Raw genomic sequence first — 18,743 nt, forward strand, 5'->3', positions numbered from 1 at the left:
AATAATAAGGGTATTATGTATAACTATATTTTTGTAGAAAGAAAATCTATTTAAATAAAATTTTGGATCCTATAACTTGATAATGAGTATCTACTGATATTAAATCCTGGTCACAATGCAAAACTCAATATAAATTGGAAAATGAAAGGTAAACCACAGTAGTCTCATTTGAAATGTTTTTGGGAAATGACAGTCCACCTTGGACATCTACCCGTTAATGTGCAGAATTCCTGTATCACTTCCTTAGCACTTGAAGCACGACTGCACCCTCATTCTCCTGCACATGCATTGCATCCTAACAGCAGACAGCAAGAAATAAGCTGCATTGTACACTTTTGCATGGATTTGTATAAAATGGGTTAAATTAATGTAGAATTGTATTCTTAATGCAAGAGTATTTTTATTTAGAATAAGATGAAATTAATTTTCTTACATTAAAACAGTTCAGAAGGGTGTTTTTTTAAAGACCACCTCTAATAATATTTTGATAATTTACAGTATTCTTTATACACTGTGGTGCTATATATATGTGCGTGCAGGTATCTATATGTACGTATGTATGCATGTATTTCTTGGACCAAATATTGCAGCCTTCATGAGGTCAAGAGTTTAATGCAGGTTGAGAATTAATGCAGTAATCCAGAGTGCTTAGAGATACACGGAGGGACACCTTTATCCATCAGCACTTAGAGTAAAAAGAAGGGTTTAGTGAAACTGAGACCAGTGGATCGTGAAAAAGCAGTGGCTAAAACTGCAACTAGGGAAGAAGGGAAGTAAAGTGGCTCTGCATCGAACTACCTGGCACAAGAAGGGCAGAGCCGCCTCCCTCTGACCCTGCTCAGAATCGCCTTTCAGATCGTCTTTTTCTCTGCTGATAGGAGTCCGAGACATTTCGTCACGAAAACTTGTACTAGGGAATAAAACACAGATTACATTAAGGGAAGACAAAATTGAGTTCTCGGAAGTCATTCTCTCTCTTAACCTGAAGTGCTTTAGCATCTTTGGGGGAAAACAAATTGAAGTGAATAGGGCTCTCTACCCAAAAAGGCAAAGCAGCAGATAACCTACAGAACACTTGGGGTTTTCTCCTGCAGAGCTTTAGAAACTCATATGGGTATGAAAATGATTAAAGTGTAGGTCTTCTCCCGATGCCTTAGTTCAGTTCTTAGTATGTCATAGCTTTTTGTACTCTCACTGAAATCGCATCGTGGCATGGGGGTTATCTTCATCTTCAGGATCTCGCCAAACGCTTCAGAATGGCAAGTTCTTGTAAATGTACTGTAACTCTATAGTCTGAATTGCCCTCTTATAAGGCCCGTTTCACCTGCCATCAAAAGATGAAAGAAGTAGAAATTGAAGTAGAGCATTTCTTGTAGAACATTTTACTAATTAAGTGCATGATCTAGTAAAAACTTAAAATCTTCTTTTGCCATTGCTTTCACTGCAAGAGAGTCTCAAGCTGGAAGCAGCGTCTGCATTCAGGCTGCTTTACACTCACTTGTTACAGGGAAGTGTCACTGTAAGGAGGAAATTTCAGAGCGATTATTAATCAGTGAAAACACGGAAAACACTAAGGTAATAGATTTTGTTACCAAAACCTCTTATTTGCACAGTGAAATGAGATTTCACTCTAACTGTTGAAGCATAATTTCAAAAAGCTCATCAGAATACCTGAAATTATACTGGGAAGTGACGGGACTGTTCGTAAATATTTTGTAAATATAAATTTTCCATTCTGTGCTGCCAGCTTTGTGCTTCATTCATTCTGTTTCTGTTTTTACGTATTTTACATAACCATTGCAATCACAGAATGCACTTCCCATCACTTTGATGTAAACGAGGTTTTAAATGTTGACATAGTAAATAATGAATGCTTGCATATGCACCGTTAAAGTAAAATTTTGCTTAGTCCTGATTCTTCTCTGTGCTTTGTGGAGTGCAGAGGTTTCTTGCACCGTCTGCAGAAGCACAGCTCCACTATAAAACCGAAGGAACCTCACGAGAGGAACTCGGGATTTTCACTGAAGAAGTGATAGCTGAATAGTGAGCCTTACCGCCCCAGGAAGTTTAAGACAATGGACTGTAATGGAAGTACACTTGCGTACTTTTGCATGTTAATAGCAACAACCACCACTGGCAGTGAATTAGCTGGGTTTGCTCACAACAGTCTCTGTTAGGCAAGGAGAGGTTACAGAACACGTGCAGCTTCCTTTCCACCCTGCAAGCAAGTTCCTACCTGTGGTTTTCCATTTAATAATCCTACGCGCTGAACCTGCACGCGCCTTCGCACACCGCGGCTCTGAGGCCAGTTTAAAGGCTGCAAAGAGCCCTCCTCGTGGGAAGCTTCAGTTCAGGTAACGGATCCATGGGATGAGGAACATCCTCTGACTTTATGGGTGACTGGCTTTTGCAGCATAGGCATTGTGATTGTAACTGTGAAACAAAGGCAGTAAGCCTAAGTCAAAAAAGAACTATGAAAGGAGTTTCAGATTCCGTACCAGATCACCAAGCTCCTTCAGCGGGAAGTTTTACTTCAGTACTTTCATGTGGTTTAAAACATAGTCTCGAAAACATTGACTACCTCAGGCTCATTGTACATGTACCTAATCAGGTTAAGTGCCTGTGTGGGAAAAAAGCACATTTTTCAAGCTAATTCAATATTAATGACGGTTTATTCAACCCATTTTGATTTCCACTGGAGCACAGTTATTCGTTTCTCTGAACAGCGTGTCTCCATTCTTGTCTTAAATCTTTTGAGGGACTTTTGAAAGGGGAATGCTAACATTTGTCTTCAATACAAAAGGCAATTACGAACTTGGCTTTACCGATTGTTTTAAATGTTTTTATTTCCATTCATTACGTGGGCCCCTAATCTCATGGCTGTCACTATGACTTTTTGCACAGCTCAATACAAGCACACATCTACTGTAAATGCTAATGGGTGCTAAATGTACACTGAGAAGAGACTAGACTCTTAACAAGAATATCTATTAAAATTAATTAGGAGATATTTAATCCAAAGTTGAAGATGTGTTTGCTTACTGAATTTAAAATCTTCTCTCTCGCATGTCTGAGGAAGTAAGTGGATAGTGTCCCATACACAAGGATCCCAATTTCCCCCAACATTTACTTTTTCTATTACTCATAAGTCAGACATTTGTTAGCTACATTACTGGTTGCACAAACCAACTGTCTTGTCCGAGAGTGTTTTGGGTTGTGGGTTTTTTTTAAAACTATTATTTATTTGCATAAATGTAAGATTCCAGATAAATCTTTCATAGATGCCTTACAGTGAACAGTAGGAATATTAACTAATTCTGCTGTAAGCAGAAATCTTTAATTCTGCAATCGCTTCTAAAAGGATGTATGTGTATTTCAAGCTGCGAGGATAGTTTTCATGTGTTTTTGTTTCATGATGGATTGCTCAAGAACATTCCTTAATTTTTTTTTAGCTAGAGATGTCTAAAGATTTCTGTAGGACTATGGTATCATTTTTCAAAAGTACATTAAATAAGGATTTGAACTAAGGCATAACGAATCTTTCTGATCAGCATTAGAATCGTAGAATCATCAAATCACATGATTGAGAAATGGTACCATAGTTCTACAGAAACTTCAATCTTTAGACATCTCTAGCTAAGCCTTAACAAGAGAAGAAATTGTGCCGCTTTTCTGTGACATAAATATGCACTGCATTTAAGTTGTGAGGTTTACATTGCTCTTTGGAGCTTGTAATTGTAATAATCTATGGCAATCTTAATTTTTGATGACACTATCAAAATAGAAATATAATCAATTTAAGTTTTGCACTTGTGCGTTAGTTTACAATGACTTTGTAATACTTGAAAGAGAGACTATCACAAAAAGAAAATGAGCATTTGGATTTACAATTCATATTACACATTCTAACGGTAACTCCAAACAGTTCTGACTCAACAAACTAATATGTGGTAGACATAAACCAAATGGAGAAATCTGTAAAAATTATCTGAAGTTATAAATTATTTTAGGAGGGGGGAAGCTTAGCTTAATGGTGTATAAGCCATAATAGTTGTGTCCAAAAGACAGTTTTCTTCAACATGGTAAGAATCAAATAACATAAAACAGATTCTTGTGGCCTGAGTGCTGGCTGAAAGAGGCTTAGAGTTATGAGAAAAAAGTACCCCTTTTTCTTATGGCTATCAACATTTCTGGTATTTCTTTCCTTCTTTTCTTTCACAGACCCACAGTTTCATAGGCAATAGAAAGAAAAGCTCCGCATATGTGCCTTAATAAGAACTTATTGGGCAGCGAAATCTGCCTGGATTTGTGGGGATGGCTGATAGAGCAATGACACATGCCCTTGGCTGCATAGGAGCGCACTTTCCAAAAGCAGTCTTCAGTGAAGAGTTGCAGATGCACCCTTCAAAGAGATTCGACAGTAAGAACGAAAGGCAGTGGCTGTAGTTATATGGTTCATCTCACAAATATTGGCATGATGGTTGGTGTCCAGAACGAACGCTGAGCTTGAAACAAGGACGGCAACCCCTACAGCCTTTGGCTAGGAGGAAGGCTTTGATGATGTGAGTCGTCAAGTGACGCAGTGTCACATGCAAACATACCAAACCCTGACCCGGTTCGTCAGCAGCTGGGCAGCGAGAACGACTTCTGCCTTCCTCGGAATCGCTTTTGTCTCAGCCCTCTCCTGCACGTTTCAAATATCGCTGCCATGGATAACGTTTTAAATGCTCATAAATTGTACACTGCCCAGAGCGTAAAGATCCAACCGGAGCCGAGCCAGAAAGCTCCTCAGGGCGGTAACCCTGTACCTGCCGTCTTCAGCAGGCCTGGGTGCGGCTTTCAAAAAATCAGTCAGGAATTAATGCCATAGCTGCTCCACTTACCGATCCCTCAAACGTAGATTGGATCGCTGGACCGAGTCTCCAATTGTAATGCAGGGCTTTGCTAATTTGAGCTAAATTGCTCCAATTAGCGATGGAGAAGCCACCACATCTTTATCCGCCCCGATCACTGACCACAGGCGCGTGGAGCACGACGACACCACCATGTGTAAACGTTAAGGTCGCACTGACCACGGCCATGATGGCGAAGCGTATCGCAAAAACTCCACGCTGGAGCACACGCTGATGCACGTCAAACCCAACGTAATTGAATTTGCTGTCTCTCCCAGCAACTTTTCCTCAAGGGGGGGGGCAGAGCGTTTGGCGCCAAGCCGGGGAACCGGCACATTCTGGCGGGGGGGGGAGGGCAGGAGTGCCCCCCGCCGGGGCGGGCCTGGGCGCCGAACGGCGTCGTCGCGGCGCAGCCGAGGGGCAGCCTGGGAAGGGGCTGCCGGGCGATTGGCTCGGGCACCACGTGCGGGGAGGCCGGCATCCGCGGGCCGAGCCGCGATTGGCGGACGCCGCACGGAGGGCGCCCGCGATTGGCGCGGCTACCCGCCCGCCGTCCTCGCCCACGCACCCTCCGCGGCGGCTCGTTGGGGTCGTGGTTCGCGCGCGGATTGGGCGGGGCCGCGCCCGCTGCGTCTTGATTGGCTTGGGCGGGGCGGCTGCACCTGCTCCTCGGCGCCCGCGTCCCTGGGAGCGTCGGTGCGCACGCGCAGCCGGTGATGCCCGTGGAAAAGCGGCCGGGTTCGGCTAGCGGGGCGCGGAGGGGATCTCGCCGCCGGTAATCTGCCCGCCGCGGGGAGGGGGTGTGCTGGGCCCGCCTCTCGTCGGGCCGCGGCGCCGGGCGGATGCTCTCTGCGCTGCCGCATTTGATGACTAGGGCAGGGGGGAGCGGCGGCGGCGGCCGCCGCCTGGGCCCGCGGTGGCGGCGGCGGCGGGAACGTGCGTCTCGGACCCCTCCAGCGCCCGTCCTCTCTCCGCCGCCCCGCAGGTGCGAGGGTGGGTCTCCGCCGGCGCTCTGCGTGTGGCGGGGGGGAGGAGGCCAGCGGCTCTCCCGCGGGGCTTCCTCGCGCGCCGGCCGTTACCGGCCGTTAGGCTGCCCGCGGCGGGAGGGCTGGAAGCGCGAGCCTGGGGTGTAGCGTCCCCGGCTCACCCGCCCCTCCCGGCCGGCGGCGGGGGCCGGGGAGGGGGGAGCAGCCGCGGGGGTGGGTTTCGGGGCCCGGCCCCGCGCATGAGGAGAGCCGCCGCGCAGGGGGAGCGCGGCCCCCGTGGCTACGCGCGGTTGCGCGGCGGGGGCGGCCGGGGTTGCTCCTGCGGCGGTCGTCCTCCCTTCGTGGTCTTCCGAAAAGCGGTCTCCGTGTAAAATGCGGGAAGCGGGTTCGTTTCGGGCACTGCCTGAACACTGAGTGGCCGCTTGACACGCTCCTTTTTTTTTTTTTTTTAATTGAAAAATAACCTCTTCCTGGAGGCTTCACTCAAGCTAACTGTAGCGACAAAAGAGCTTGAAAAGGCACCTACACGAGTACAGCATCGCGGCTTGAGTAATTGCTAGATTACACGTTTAGCATTCATTTCAGTACAGTCGTTTTAACACTTGAGCAAAAGATAGGAAAGTAGAATTTTCACAGAAAATAAAGGAAAAATAAAAAGCTGTGTGAGGACTCCTGGGTGCCTTTCGTGGAGCAGTTTCAGCTGGATGCTCTCTTTGGTCAGGTCAATGCCGATGCAGCTATATGGGGGAGGAATAAGGCAGCACGTGGTTATGGATGGAAGAAGGGGTGGGGGAAAAACGCCACCTTCCGTTGCCCTGTATGGAATTGGTATTTGGCCCTAGGAAAAGCCCATGTGTTGGTACTGGATGCAGGAGCTTTAGACCTCTGAGTGAGAAAGGCTGTTAATGGCAGTCTTACTCCCTTTCTGCTTGAGAATGCAGAACTCTTGAGAGTTTCATGAAAAAGGCATGACCCTCTTTGAAGTCCAAGGAAAAGTTAGTAATAATCTAAAAGATCCTGACCCCTATTTAGTTCTGCATCAAATGGAATAACAATGCGATTAATTTAATGGCACGTGTAGAATATGCAAAAGACCATGGTGCAGAGGTCTGAAGATTGACATACTTGCACTGTGCAACCATCTGTAGAAACCACATCATTCAGGTGGGGAGGGACCCCAGGAGGTCTCTGCTCCAGCCTGCTGCTCACAGCAGGGTCAGCGCTGGGGCCAGTTCAGGTTGCTCAGAGCTTTATCCGGTCGGTCTTGGAAACCACCAAGGACTGAGACTAGGCAGCCTGTACCACTGCTTGCCTGCCCTCATGAGGGGAAAAAAATTCTAATATCCAGTCAGAATATTCTTTCAGTTTATGCCTGTTGTCTTTCCTAAGCCCTAGTTTGTGTCTCGGAAACAGCAGCTTGTTACTCTAGGTAACTGAGTGCTGATGTTGCAGCACTGTTGCTGGTCCCAAGAGGATGCTTTAAAATAGTACTGCTGGCTCAAATGTCTCTTCTGATGTGTAGATGTGCTGTGGTTGCCCATGTTCCCATGGTAAAGAGTGACCAAGCTATGCAAAAATTAAGTTTAAAATTACAGGTCTGAAGTTATATATATTGACGGAATTGTCAATATATATATCTAGAGAAGGCTGCCCATCTCAAAAGGAACAATTGGGAATCCCATTTTGGAGGTGTAATTATTATTGGATAAATTTCTGTGACGCAACTTCTGTTATCACAGCTTTTCAAACTGAAGAACGGCTATCCAGTTCTCCCATGGGTCATACTGTAGCTATATCACATCCCTAATTGAAACTACTGTCAAGATGTATGGTTTTGCAATTACCTATTTGCTGTAGCTCCCTGAAAGATGGTTTGGAAGTGACTGGTCTTCGGTGTTTAGGCCGGGACTGCTAATAAACATGTTTGGTGTTTGTGTGATTGCCATAGACCGGGATAACTTGTTTCGTCTGCTGAGGAACTTTTAACAGTGGGGATCCTTTTGGCTTGTTTTTATGCTCACCTTGAGGAAAGAATAAGAAAAGTTTTTCATAGGTCTTCATGTGTTAATTAGGAAAGTTCAGTAGCTTTTAAAGACAATTAAATGTGTAATGTGACATTCTATTTTGAAACCAGAAACTCTTCGGCTTAGTTGAAAGATTTATTTTACATTCTAAGACTGTAGTGCTGGCAGAATTCACAAAAGTAAAAGATGTAATGGTCTCGTTTAAAACCATCTTTGCCTGGCAATTGAGTGATAACTGTAATTGTTCTTTTTAAAATAATCCCAGAAACACTGAAATATGTTAAAAGTGTTAAAGATCAAAAAAAGTGTGCCTTCTCTTCTTGAAGGGAAAAGTAAGAGATACAATTGAAGACTGAATGAAATCAGGAATGTCCTAGGCTAGGATCAGGGAGTAGTGATAAGACTCGGCATGAATGAAGTGGAAGCGTCAGGAGTTTTGGAAGGGAGCTGTGTGGAAAGGTGAGTTGCTAGTCTGATTTCTTGGGTGCCCTTGCTAGTCTGTGTGTGGAACAAAAGTGGATGGGGCTATAATTACAGTACAACTACAGCTATGTAAGTGAAGGGCATTTTGGATCACACACAAAGTACACCTGAAATGTATTGACAAAGAAAGATGTATCTCTTCACCTGCTTTAGGAGAAGAGGAGGAGACCACCTGCATGACAAACTAGCTAAAGTAAGGTAGGCAAGTTTTATGCTAAAAAAGCAAGTCTAATACCTGATTAATATATGGCACTTCAGCTGAGAGCTAAGGAGTCCCGGAAGGTATTGATATGAAATTCTCCAACTGTTTGTCCTAATATGATGGTTAAGAACAAGAAAATGGGGGTGGTAAAACTAAGTGTGATAGCCTCCAGACAAAGGTGTTCAAAAGTACACCATAAGATTGAATGTTCACATATGATAAACTGAATGACTTTAAATCTTCAGGGCAACATTATTTTAGGTTCTAGAATTGGCCAAGGAGGTCTATGAATTAACAATAGCTGTAGTTTTTAACTAAAATTAAAAAAAAAACCAACCAAACAAAAAAAACCTAGTAAAATTTGCAGATAACTTTTGAGATGTATCACTGTGTTAATAACTGAGAAAAGAGGGAACCATAGACTTGCCATCCTTAAGCAAAATACACAGCAGGGTGAAAAGTTCCGCAAAGAATGGCATGGATTGTGGATAATAGTGGGGGAGAAAAAAAGAATAGTAACATAATTAATGTAGTTTTGTGGAAAGTAGATGTTTGTCCCAAGAAGGGAGGCTTTTGATGATTTCCTAATACTGACATAGTACTAGTGTGTGAAACACTTCTTTATGATACTTCTGGGTTTTGGCTCTAAATATAATCGGTGCCGTCAATATTAAATTAATAGCTCTTGAAAGGAATAAGGAAAAAATAATTAGTTTTCTTTTTGGACATTTGTAGTACAGTCATACTAGGATATGGGGGTTTTTAGCCCTGATAACTGTTTGATCTCTATTTGTGTTGCTTTATAGAACTTGCAGATGTTATAAATTGAATGATAAATAATTATTGGTGCAATTCTAATGTTTGAATTGCTTAGCAAATCTGATAAAGCCAGGAAGAAAGAAGGAGACTCACGCTTCCAGTGTGAGGTGGTATCTTGAATTCCTGGGATATTTAGGGTTGTAGTGGTAAGCAATTTAATCTCTAAAGAGCGATGCTATAACTAAAAGGGTGACTGCTTTTTCAGGCACAGAAAGCACCTCAGTAGCAGAATATTTAGAATGACTAGTAGTGGCTAAAAGTAATGCAAGGTTTGAAAATGTCTTACTGACATTTAGTTTGCTATTGTATTTGTCTTTCTTTTTAAACTTAATGTGGATAGAAATTAATAAGAACTAAAGGATAAATACCCATGCAGTGGTATCTAGAATCTGTCTTCCTTCTATTTCCAAATTCAGGCAAAAACAAATTCAGAAAGAAGCATTTTTGGCAAGACCGTTGAGGAAACATGCATAGGCATGTGCTTGGTACTACACTGCTCCAAACCACTGGATACTCTAATATAAAACTGGATTTGTATGTCTTACAGATGTGAAGCAAAAAATAATGGGCAACAACCTTTTCTTTTTCACAGCAGATCAGATTGAGAGGCTGTGGTAGTTATCTGCTATTGACATTCATACTTACACTGATTAAGGATTTTCAGGTTTCCCTGAAATTAGTAAGATATTTGCATTTCAGCTTCAACTTTTGCGCTTATTGGATAATTTTGAAACAGAAAATGTTTTCTGAAACAATCTTATACTTTCTTTTGACACAGCTGGAGTTGATATAAACTCTGCACTCATCTAAACGTAGACAGTGGAAGAAGAGCCAAATACAAATTCTGGCAGTGGATAATAATACGTCCTAAATCTATCAATTTTATTTTCCCTAATGAAAGGGATGTTACTTTTTGCTACACTGTGGAGACTGATTCAATTTGATTACTTGTTCAGATTGTTAAGGAATGAGAAAGATAAAAGCGGTCTTACTTAGTTCTTAAAAAAGCATATATATTGCAGTCAAATTCTTGCTAGGTTTGTGGCCTGGCAGGATAAGGGAACAGGCTACAAGCACTTCCGTAGGGACAACAGGAGGGGAAAAAGAGTCTGAGTCAGGGCTGTGTAGTAAGAAATTTTTCATAGCACTTTACAAAAATGCTATAGTGACAATACTTTATGATCTTTATTTCTTATTATTTTAATGTGTTTTTTCTCTTGTAGATAAAGTCTGGGGTAAAGTTGAAATAGTATTGATAATATCCTTGCAACGATACTTAAAATTTAAAAGTTTCAGTTCTTCAGATAACCAGGATGCACTTCCGGTGGGACTGGCTGTGCCTGGGTGTCCTGATAATTAGCTCAGTGACCGCAGAAATTGAAAACGAAGAAACTCTTGATGCAGATGTTGAAGTGGAGGATTTTGACAAGCAGCCTCAAGAAGCTGATGTTGACAGAGATAAATCTTCCTTAGAGGTAAGATTACAGAAGTCTTTAGTTAAAGCTTGTTTAATTATAAGATACGTAGTTATAACTAGTAGAGAAATTGGTAGACAAATGCATTTAAAAAAGAGCAAGTTAATACACAGTTGACAACTGAGTGGGTGTCAAACCCACCAGTCTGAGTTTTTCAGTTGCTGTATGTGACATGTAGGGCAAGCTTAATGAATGATTCTACTACGTCAAAGTGTAAAATCGGATCTCCTGCCTGTGGAGGAGAGTCACGAAGAAGTCTGTCCTTCAATCTAGATACAGAAGTATCTAGATGTAAGATGTAAGATCTAGATGTAAGTCCTAATGTGCCAATTCTACAGAAGAAAGCAGAAAGCATCTTGGTCTTACTGAGATTTTGACTTTAAACCAGTTTCTTGATTTCATCAGTCACAGCTGTCTTTTGACACAGTCTTTATTCCCGGAAAATCTTTCTGCATTTGTTATGCTGTACTTCAAAATAGATGTGGGCAATATTTATAAATTATTTTTTCAACTTTCTTTTTACTATGTAGCCCACCTGTAATGTGCCAAGTAGATAGGAAAACAGAATGGAAAACATGTATAGAAAGAAATAGGGAGGAAGCCAGAGAATTGGTGCAAGTTTAGTAAATTTTCTGGGTTTTTGTTACACATAAGATGTGTAATGGTACTTCAGTTATGGGCTTTGAACGCAGGAGGGAATTTTTAAAATTCACAGATGTGAAATTGCTCGCTGTTAGAGGGATGCGCCCAAACTATAGAAATGAGAGGGGCGGGGAAAGGTGTTTTATGCTGCTGGATGTTTCTAATGAACAAAATCTGGTGGTCTGTCTGGGTGGACTACTTCTGGAGGTATGATAGTGTATTTCAAATGAAAAATTGTAATTTATGTTAGAGCGTGTATCTGTACATGCCTCTTAGGTTGTGTACCAGACTCCAAAGCCATCTGGAGAAGTATATTTTACAGAAACCTTTGATGGAGTATTGGCTGGGTAAGTTTACGCCTTAAAATTATAAACTTTTCCCTTCAGCGGTTTAACTTAGAGTGGCAGGACTTATTTTGTATTCATTTTTCTGCTAGTATCTTTATAAAAATTAATTTTTACAGGGGTTAGAATTGGGAAGGCTGGTAATGCTTGCTCCAAATACGTCATAATGTTAAGCCGGACAGTTAACATTTCAGGTATGTTGCTATTTTTTGTGTTTTAAGGAAGCTTTTAATAAACTCTGGGTTTATGGACATTAAGAAAAATAATGTAATTTAAAGATTTAGCCAGCTGAGTTTAACTAGATGCAAGGTGAAGTGCGTAGCCATTACGCTGCAGTAGCAAATTCTTTCTTTCTCTTCACGTGCACTTAGGTATGTGTAAGACGGCAGCGCTTTCAGCATTATAGATAAAACCTCTTTTGGGGAAGACTTTTTTTAGCAGCTGTTTTATTTATTTTATTACTTCCCATACTCAATAAGAATTAGGTATTTGAGACTCCTGAAGTGTTCCTAGGTAGTTTGACCTTACTGTGTTGAAATTTTAGAAAAATCTTCAGGTTTAGCTCAACAATTCTTAGGCCAGAAATTTTTTCTTGTCTGTATCTTGTAAGTTTTCTTCCAACAGTGTGGCAATGAGTACCATGTAAACGTGGTCTGTATGATCACTGACTTTTCTTTTTTGAATCAAGCCAGGTTAGCATACTGTCACTGGCTCAAGTTAAGTAAGTGTGCATCCAGGTGGAATCTGTGAATGTAGTAGAAATCTCTTTAGTAAGAGCTGGTGTGATGAGTTGTTAGAGTACTTCTCTTGCTATGAGAAAAGCTTTTAAAATGTGAAAACAAGTCTCTGGTTTTTAATGACAAATCGGGTCTTGTTACTGGTATATTTTTTCCTGTATACTTTGATGCTGTTGAACAAAAGAGCTATCTCTTGATCTGAGAAGAATAATGAAAAAAGATGTTTTCATATGTTATTAAATTAATAGAACAAAAACTAACTTTCCTGTGAAGAGCCAGACGGAGAGGTGAAAGGACATGCAATATGATGCATTCATTGTCATAGAACTTAAAGCTGCCTATTTTTTACTTCCTGTGAGAAGACCTGAGATCCAGCTACTATAGGAGTGAGGTTATACCATCATAAGACATGTATGTCTGTTGAGGATGCACGATCTAAACTGTAAACAAAATAACAGTAGCAGGCACCAGTAACTTTTGTAAGATTGAATCTTACTCCCTTTTTCCAATTGTTTCTAAACTGTTCTCTTCTGTAGAGTTACAGGGAACTTCAGGCCACTGAACATTAGTCTGTCATTACTCACATTATGTTCTTTCATATTTTCTTATTTTTGTTTCATTTTTAGACTGAAATGTAGAAGGAAAATAAGTTAACAAGCTCCCGTCTTCAGTGTATCAAATGTCTTAATGATACGTCACTTCCAAATGTTAAGAAGTGCAATACAAAAGCAGTACCGATGATGACAGGAAAAATGATTAAATAGAAGAGGTGTTAATGAGTGTTAAAAAAATCGAAACAACTGAATACCTTGATTAACAAATGCAAAAACTTAACTGGGATACTTGAATGATATAATTCATCCCAATTTCTAGCTTCGTGAGACCTGCTCAAAGATTAGTTTGTCTTCCTACTAAATCTAATATTCAAAGCTTTAGCTACAATGCTTGGGATTTTTTGGTCTAGCTGTACATAATTTACATAAGAACAAGAAGTATGGAACTAAGATGTATGAGAAAGTAAGCAGCATGTTGCCTTTCCTCTGTAAAATTGGGGAAAAGAGTACATATAAACTGACTAGGTAAATCACCAGGATAGAGTAGTTTTTTTGAGAACAGGCCTTGAAAGTCTTCTGCATGACTTGTAGAGATGTTTTATTTCCTCATTGGTCTTTCTCCTGGTAGACCAAGGATCTAGTTTGCCGTTTATACTGTGAAGCTTTTCCAGCATCTCTGTTAACAGTGAACAGATCTGACTGACATTTGAGCAGAAAAGATAAAGTATTAGTCTCTGAAATACTCCATGCAGAGGATAGTTCAGAATGAATGAAAATAGTTCTTTACAGAATTAATCACGAGAATGTAGTATTGTAGTTGATACAATGAAGAGTTCAGCAACACTGTTGGCTTAAGATACTCCTGTGCATGGCTCAGGATAGAACCACTGTATGACCAGATGAGGGTGGACTGCCCTTTTTTCTCCCCCCCCAATGAACGCTTGGTGTGTAGGGTACGTGCATATCTTTTTGGTGACCTCAATTTGATAAGCTGAGTTTGCCTTGTTCATAGTATCAAGGAGATCAGGAGTTTGTTTGCACTTTTGGGATCCCCTGTGTGCAATACATTTGGAATCTGTTCAGTGCATTACTGCATTTCTCATTTAGACACTTCTACCTCTTCCTTTCGTCCTCTGCTGTGCGTGTGTACTGTTACTGTCAGATAGTGTTAAGGTTTCTTTGGGTGATTGTTTTCCTTTCCTTATCATATTGAAGGTTTTACACTTGAACCTTGCTATTTTTCATGTATTTTTGATATTATATGCATATGCAATATTCTTACATTCTGCCAAACTCAGCTTGTATATAAAACTGAAGTTTAGTCAGAATCATTGAATTACTTTAGAGTTATAATTGTATATTCATTTACATTCTTAGGAAGTATTTTGAAATGCTATATTAGAGTAATCTATTTTAGTTTTTCTTTTCATGTTCTTTGAACTAGACAAAGTTCCATGATGCTGACCGTCAAAATCATTATCACAGGTTCACAGCCTAGAGGTGAAAGCTGGTTTTCCTGTGCTCGTTAAATAATACAGCTTTGCATAGATAGTTCAATGACTAGTACATCTTTTGGTTTAGGTGGGTGTTGTCTAAAACCAAGAAAGAAGACACGGATGACAATATTGCTAAATATGATGGTAAGCAGTTTTAATGTTTACTTCCACTATATAGTTTCTGATGTTCTGTTGCTCTTTGAGAAATAACTACCCCTTACACTGAACTTATCTTTGAAAACCTAGATGACATAAGTCAAAAATACTGGTTTGTATAATGACTGTTATCCTGAAACTGAGATGTGAAGTGTTGCTCTTTGGGTTACTTACCGTGAAGATAATTATTTTTGTCATCCCAACAATCTATTGCAATGAATGATACTAGAATACCCCCTGGTATCTGAATATTCAGTATTGATTGTTTATGAATAGTCTTTCTTGAGAACTGCCTTCTCTGAAATCATGTCAGAGAGATTTACCACTGCAATTTCAGTTGTTAAACATGTTTCTAAAGCAGCATATTCCATGTTGCTGTGTCTGTCCTACTGATTCATGGGTTGGTCTCCCAGTCTAGCCTCTGAAACAAAAAAGTTAAACTGAATGATGTTTTTCTTTAAAACACTTTTCCAGATTCTCTGTGCTTGAATGTAGGGTTCTCCAGTGGTTCTTATACAGTTTATTCTTACAGTAGTCTTAAAAAAAAAAAAAATTGGAAAGTAATAATGAAAAAGTTGTTTTGATGGTTATCATCATTGGGGTTTGCACCTGACTTATAAACTCCTAGGCTAGAATTGCCTGCTTGAATGTAATTTTAAACTGTTTGACAGATGTGTGATCTGTGGCAATAATTTTGCAACCTGAATTTATTTCATTCAAGAGAAAGTGGGGAGAAGAGAAAAAGTTTCTGCTGCAAAAGAAAAGTATTTGCTACTGCTCTTCTGTCAAATGAAATCAATTGATGTTAATGGAAACATTGAAGCAAACATAACTTGTAGGACTTAGTGTGCAAAACAGTACAGAACAGATGTTTTTAGGTTTAGCAGTTACCAGGAATAACTGGTAAAAATAAAGAAGTTGCAGAGAAGATATCCATATAGATGAGATGCTTGTAAGAACTGATGTCTCTCTGCTTACTTGGCCTCATATTAGATAGAAATTGTCTCTAATGTCAAAACAGTCATATTTGCTTAAAGTCACCCAGACAATTCAACTTTAACAAAGTCTGTGGTGAAAAGACTTTTTTGAACTATTTTCCAATTTAATTTTTTTTTTTGTCTTGTTGCTTTGCCTGGCATTATTGCTTGGTCTTAGCTTCCAGGAAGGAACACTATTGAAGAGGAGGGAATTTTCCTCCCTCCTGTTTAGCCGACTTAGAAGAAACTAGGGATTTGTTGTTGACGTACATATCTGCCCATCCTTAATGACCTTTCACAAATTGCACTTCACTTGAAAAAAAAAAAAAAGGAAATAGCTGTTTCATTTGGATTTCACAGTTTATGAATCTTCTCTAAACCACATGCTGAAGAACTCATTACGTTTTCTTCCTTTTGTCCACGTTGACACAGGCTTTTTTCAAGATTACACTGAATTGTAAAAGTAGTCTTTCTTTTGCGCCGTGTTCATTCCTGGAAAAAAAATCAGTGAATCTTGTGCTGCTAATCTCTGAGAAAATAAAACTGCCCTTTAGAAGTCTTGTTCTTTGGATATTGCCCACATGTGTAATCAACTGTATTCTTCCCAAGCTTGGTGAATTTATAACTATATAATCTTTTATTTTTAAAGCTGTAAGCTTGTTTGTTTGTCTTTAGGATCAAATCTGATAATTCTTAGAAAGACTTTGGGGGGTGGGGAGGTTTCATCTCCCATGTGATTAGATTTGACCTGAAAGACTCTAGTTCTATATAAGCAAGAGGGGAAGAACCATGCAGGTATCTAGCTTACGCAGTGCTTTCTGACTAATGCAGTTTGTGTCGATGGTAGGAATAAATCTAAAATCTGGAGAAACATTTTATGTTCCTCTAGGCATTGTGAGATACCACAGTCTAAAGATACAGATCTACAATATTAAAGTTTTCTTGTAGATTTCTGTAAATTTGAGAAGAGCAAGGAATAACTTCTACTTTGCACATGTGCCATCTTTAAAATATTGAAAGCTAGCATTATCTTAATTGGCTAGAACTGATACCTTTTAGTGAAATGGGAGAGTGGGCTTTTCTGTGCAGAGCTATGCATACCCAAAGTGTAGGCATCTCTTTAATTATGTGCCAATTTCTTAAGGCTGAAATAGATTTTTACAATAAAACTCATTAAATATGAATCAGAACTTTGAAACAGTCTCTATATTAACAATGCAAGCATTAGGCTTGAATAAAATGACATATCTGAACTGTATCAATTCTTCCATACAATATGGCAGTTAAACAGAAATCCAGTGGACATTGACACATGCTACAGGTTTGTGCAATAAACTTAATTAAAATGTTTTTACATAACAAAATTTATGTTAAATGTGTACTATTCAATTTCATTGGTATATGCTGGATTATGGTAAAGATGTGGTTCTTTTCTACTTTGGAGTCCATGGCTGGCTTTTTTTCTTGTTCGTTTTAGTTGGAAAATTCTGTTTTACACATAAAACTGAGATTTTGATAGTTTTCTTTCTTTTGGCTATAACAATTATGAAACTGGGATATTTACTGCTGTAGAAACAGCTATTGGGGAGGGGGGGGCCTGGGAAAAAAAAGCTTGTCACTTGTTGTTGTTACAACTACTTGCACTCTTTTTCCCCTAAGCTTGCTTTCTTCCCTGCTGTCTGAGCCAGAACATTGGGTTAGATGGATCTTGGGCATGACACCGTTTTTTATTTTATCATCTGTGGAGCTGGAATTCTAGTGGTTTCTAATTCTTGAAAAGTGCTGGTTAAAACATTCTGTCACTGATTTGATAGAAAGATGTGAGCAGCAAATTTGTGTACCATGAATGGGTTTTTTTGTATTTGAGTGCTGTAGAGCAGTTAGTTTGGGGAAGTGTAAGCTGGACTTGAGTAATGTTTTGTATCCATGGTAGAATTACCAGTAATGAATTGGATGATTATTGTTTAACTTCTTTGACATCACATGTCAGGATTTCTTCGCTACTTTGGCAACTAGTCTTTATTTGCTGTTAACTCTTTGCTTTCAACAAGGCTATGATTTCTTTACTTCAGCCTGCATTTTTTTCAAAGACTCTGTGTGTGTGTGTGTGTTTTAGGAAGATGGGAAGTAGAAGAGCTGAAAGAAAATACAGTGCCTGGAGACAGAGGATTAGTGTTAAAATCGGTGGCAAAGCATCATGCAATATCAGCTATGCTAACAAAGGCATTTATTTTCAATAATAAGCCTTTGATTGTTCAGTAAGTAATCCTGCAGATTTTTTACTTAGTATTTATTATTATTAAAATCTTTCAGTCAAGAAAATAATGTGAATCCGTGTAGAAAAATACTGACTTCCATATAGCATTGACCTATCATATCCAGAGCTATCAGAACTGTAAGTATGAATGATTTAATAATCAAGTAAGATTGTAGTACAAGTATTAAGAAGTGGTATTTAAACTCTTTTGAAATATTTTTGGACAGAAATCTAGTATTTTACAAGATTGCTGAAAAAGCTAATTAATTTTCAGTCTTACTCTAAAAGATCTAAATCATGTGTCGTTTGAGTACAGTGTTTTTCCACTTAAGGAATACTTCTGTGTAGCTCCATAAAAGCAACTTGAATCTTGAATGCATTATAGCAATATTAGTGATGATGAGCACCATGGCAATATGACTGCTTTTTTCTGATATTCAGACTTGCTTTGTTGTACTTACAGACGTATCCAGGTAACTCCTCTGGCTAAATTCAGTGTGTCATATGGGCAGTTTCAAAGACAGCACAAACTTTCTACAACTCTTGCCCATTTCTACTTCACTTTGATACCACCTTGAAACTTTCCTTACTGGTGATACCAACTGTAGCAATTGCTACCATGGCGTTTTTTGACCGACATCGCTGCTGCATTAGCTTGTGTGGCAATTAAAACCTTTTGGTCATGTAGAAGTGTTTTGA

General features: G+C 39.8%; 1 protein-coding gene across 15 annotated transcripts in view; it reads left to right on the top strand.

The window, feature by feature from the left end:
* Positions 1 to 5,530: 5,530 nt before the first annotated feature.
* Positions 5,531 to 18,743, top strand: part of CLGN (calmegin) — a 31,204-nt gene continuing 17,991 nt past the window's right edge. For 2 of the 15 annotated variants that reach the window (XM_076337188.1, XM_076337189.1), the window contains exons 1-5: positions 6,202 to 8,361; positions 10,703 to 10,881; positions 11,800 to 11,870; positions 14,740 to 14,798; positions 17,904 to 18,045. In XM_076337188.1, the coding sequence (XP_076193303.1) occupies positions 8,316 to 8,361; positions 10,703 to 10,881; positions 11,800 to 11,870; positions 14,740 to 14,798; positions 17,904 to 18,045 (497 nt within the window). In that variant the 5' untranslated portion in view covers positions 6,202 to 8,315. The other 13 variants (XM_076337175.1, XM_076337190.1, XM_076337179.1 and 10 more) reach the window with 13 other exon arrangements.

Source organism: Aptenodytes patagonicus, chromosome 4, assembly GCF_965638725.1.
Source record: "Aptenodytes patagonicus chromosome 4, bAptPat1.pri.cur, whole genome shotgun sequence".
Lineage (NCBI taxonomy): Eukaryota > Metazoa > Chordata > Aves > Sphenisciformes > Spheniscidae > Aptenodytes > Aptenodytes patagonicus.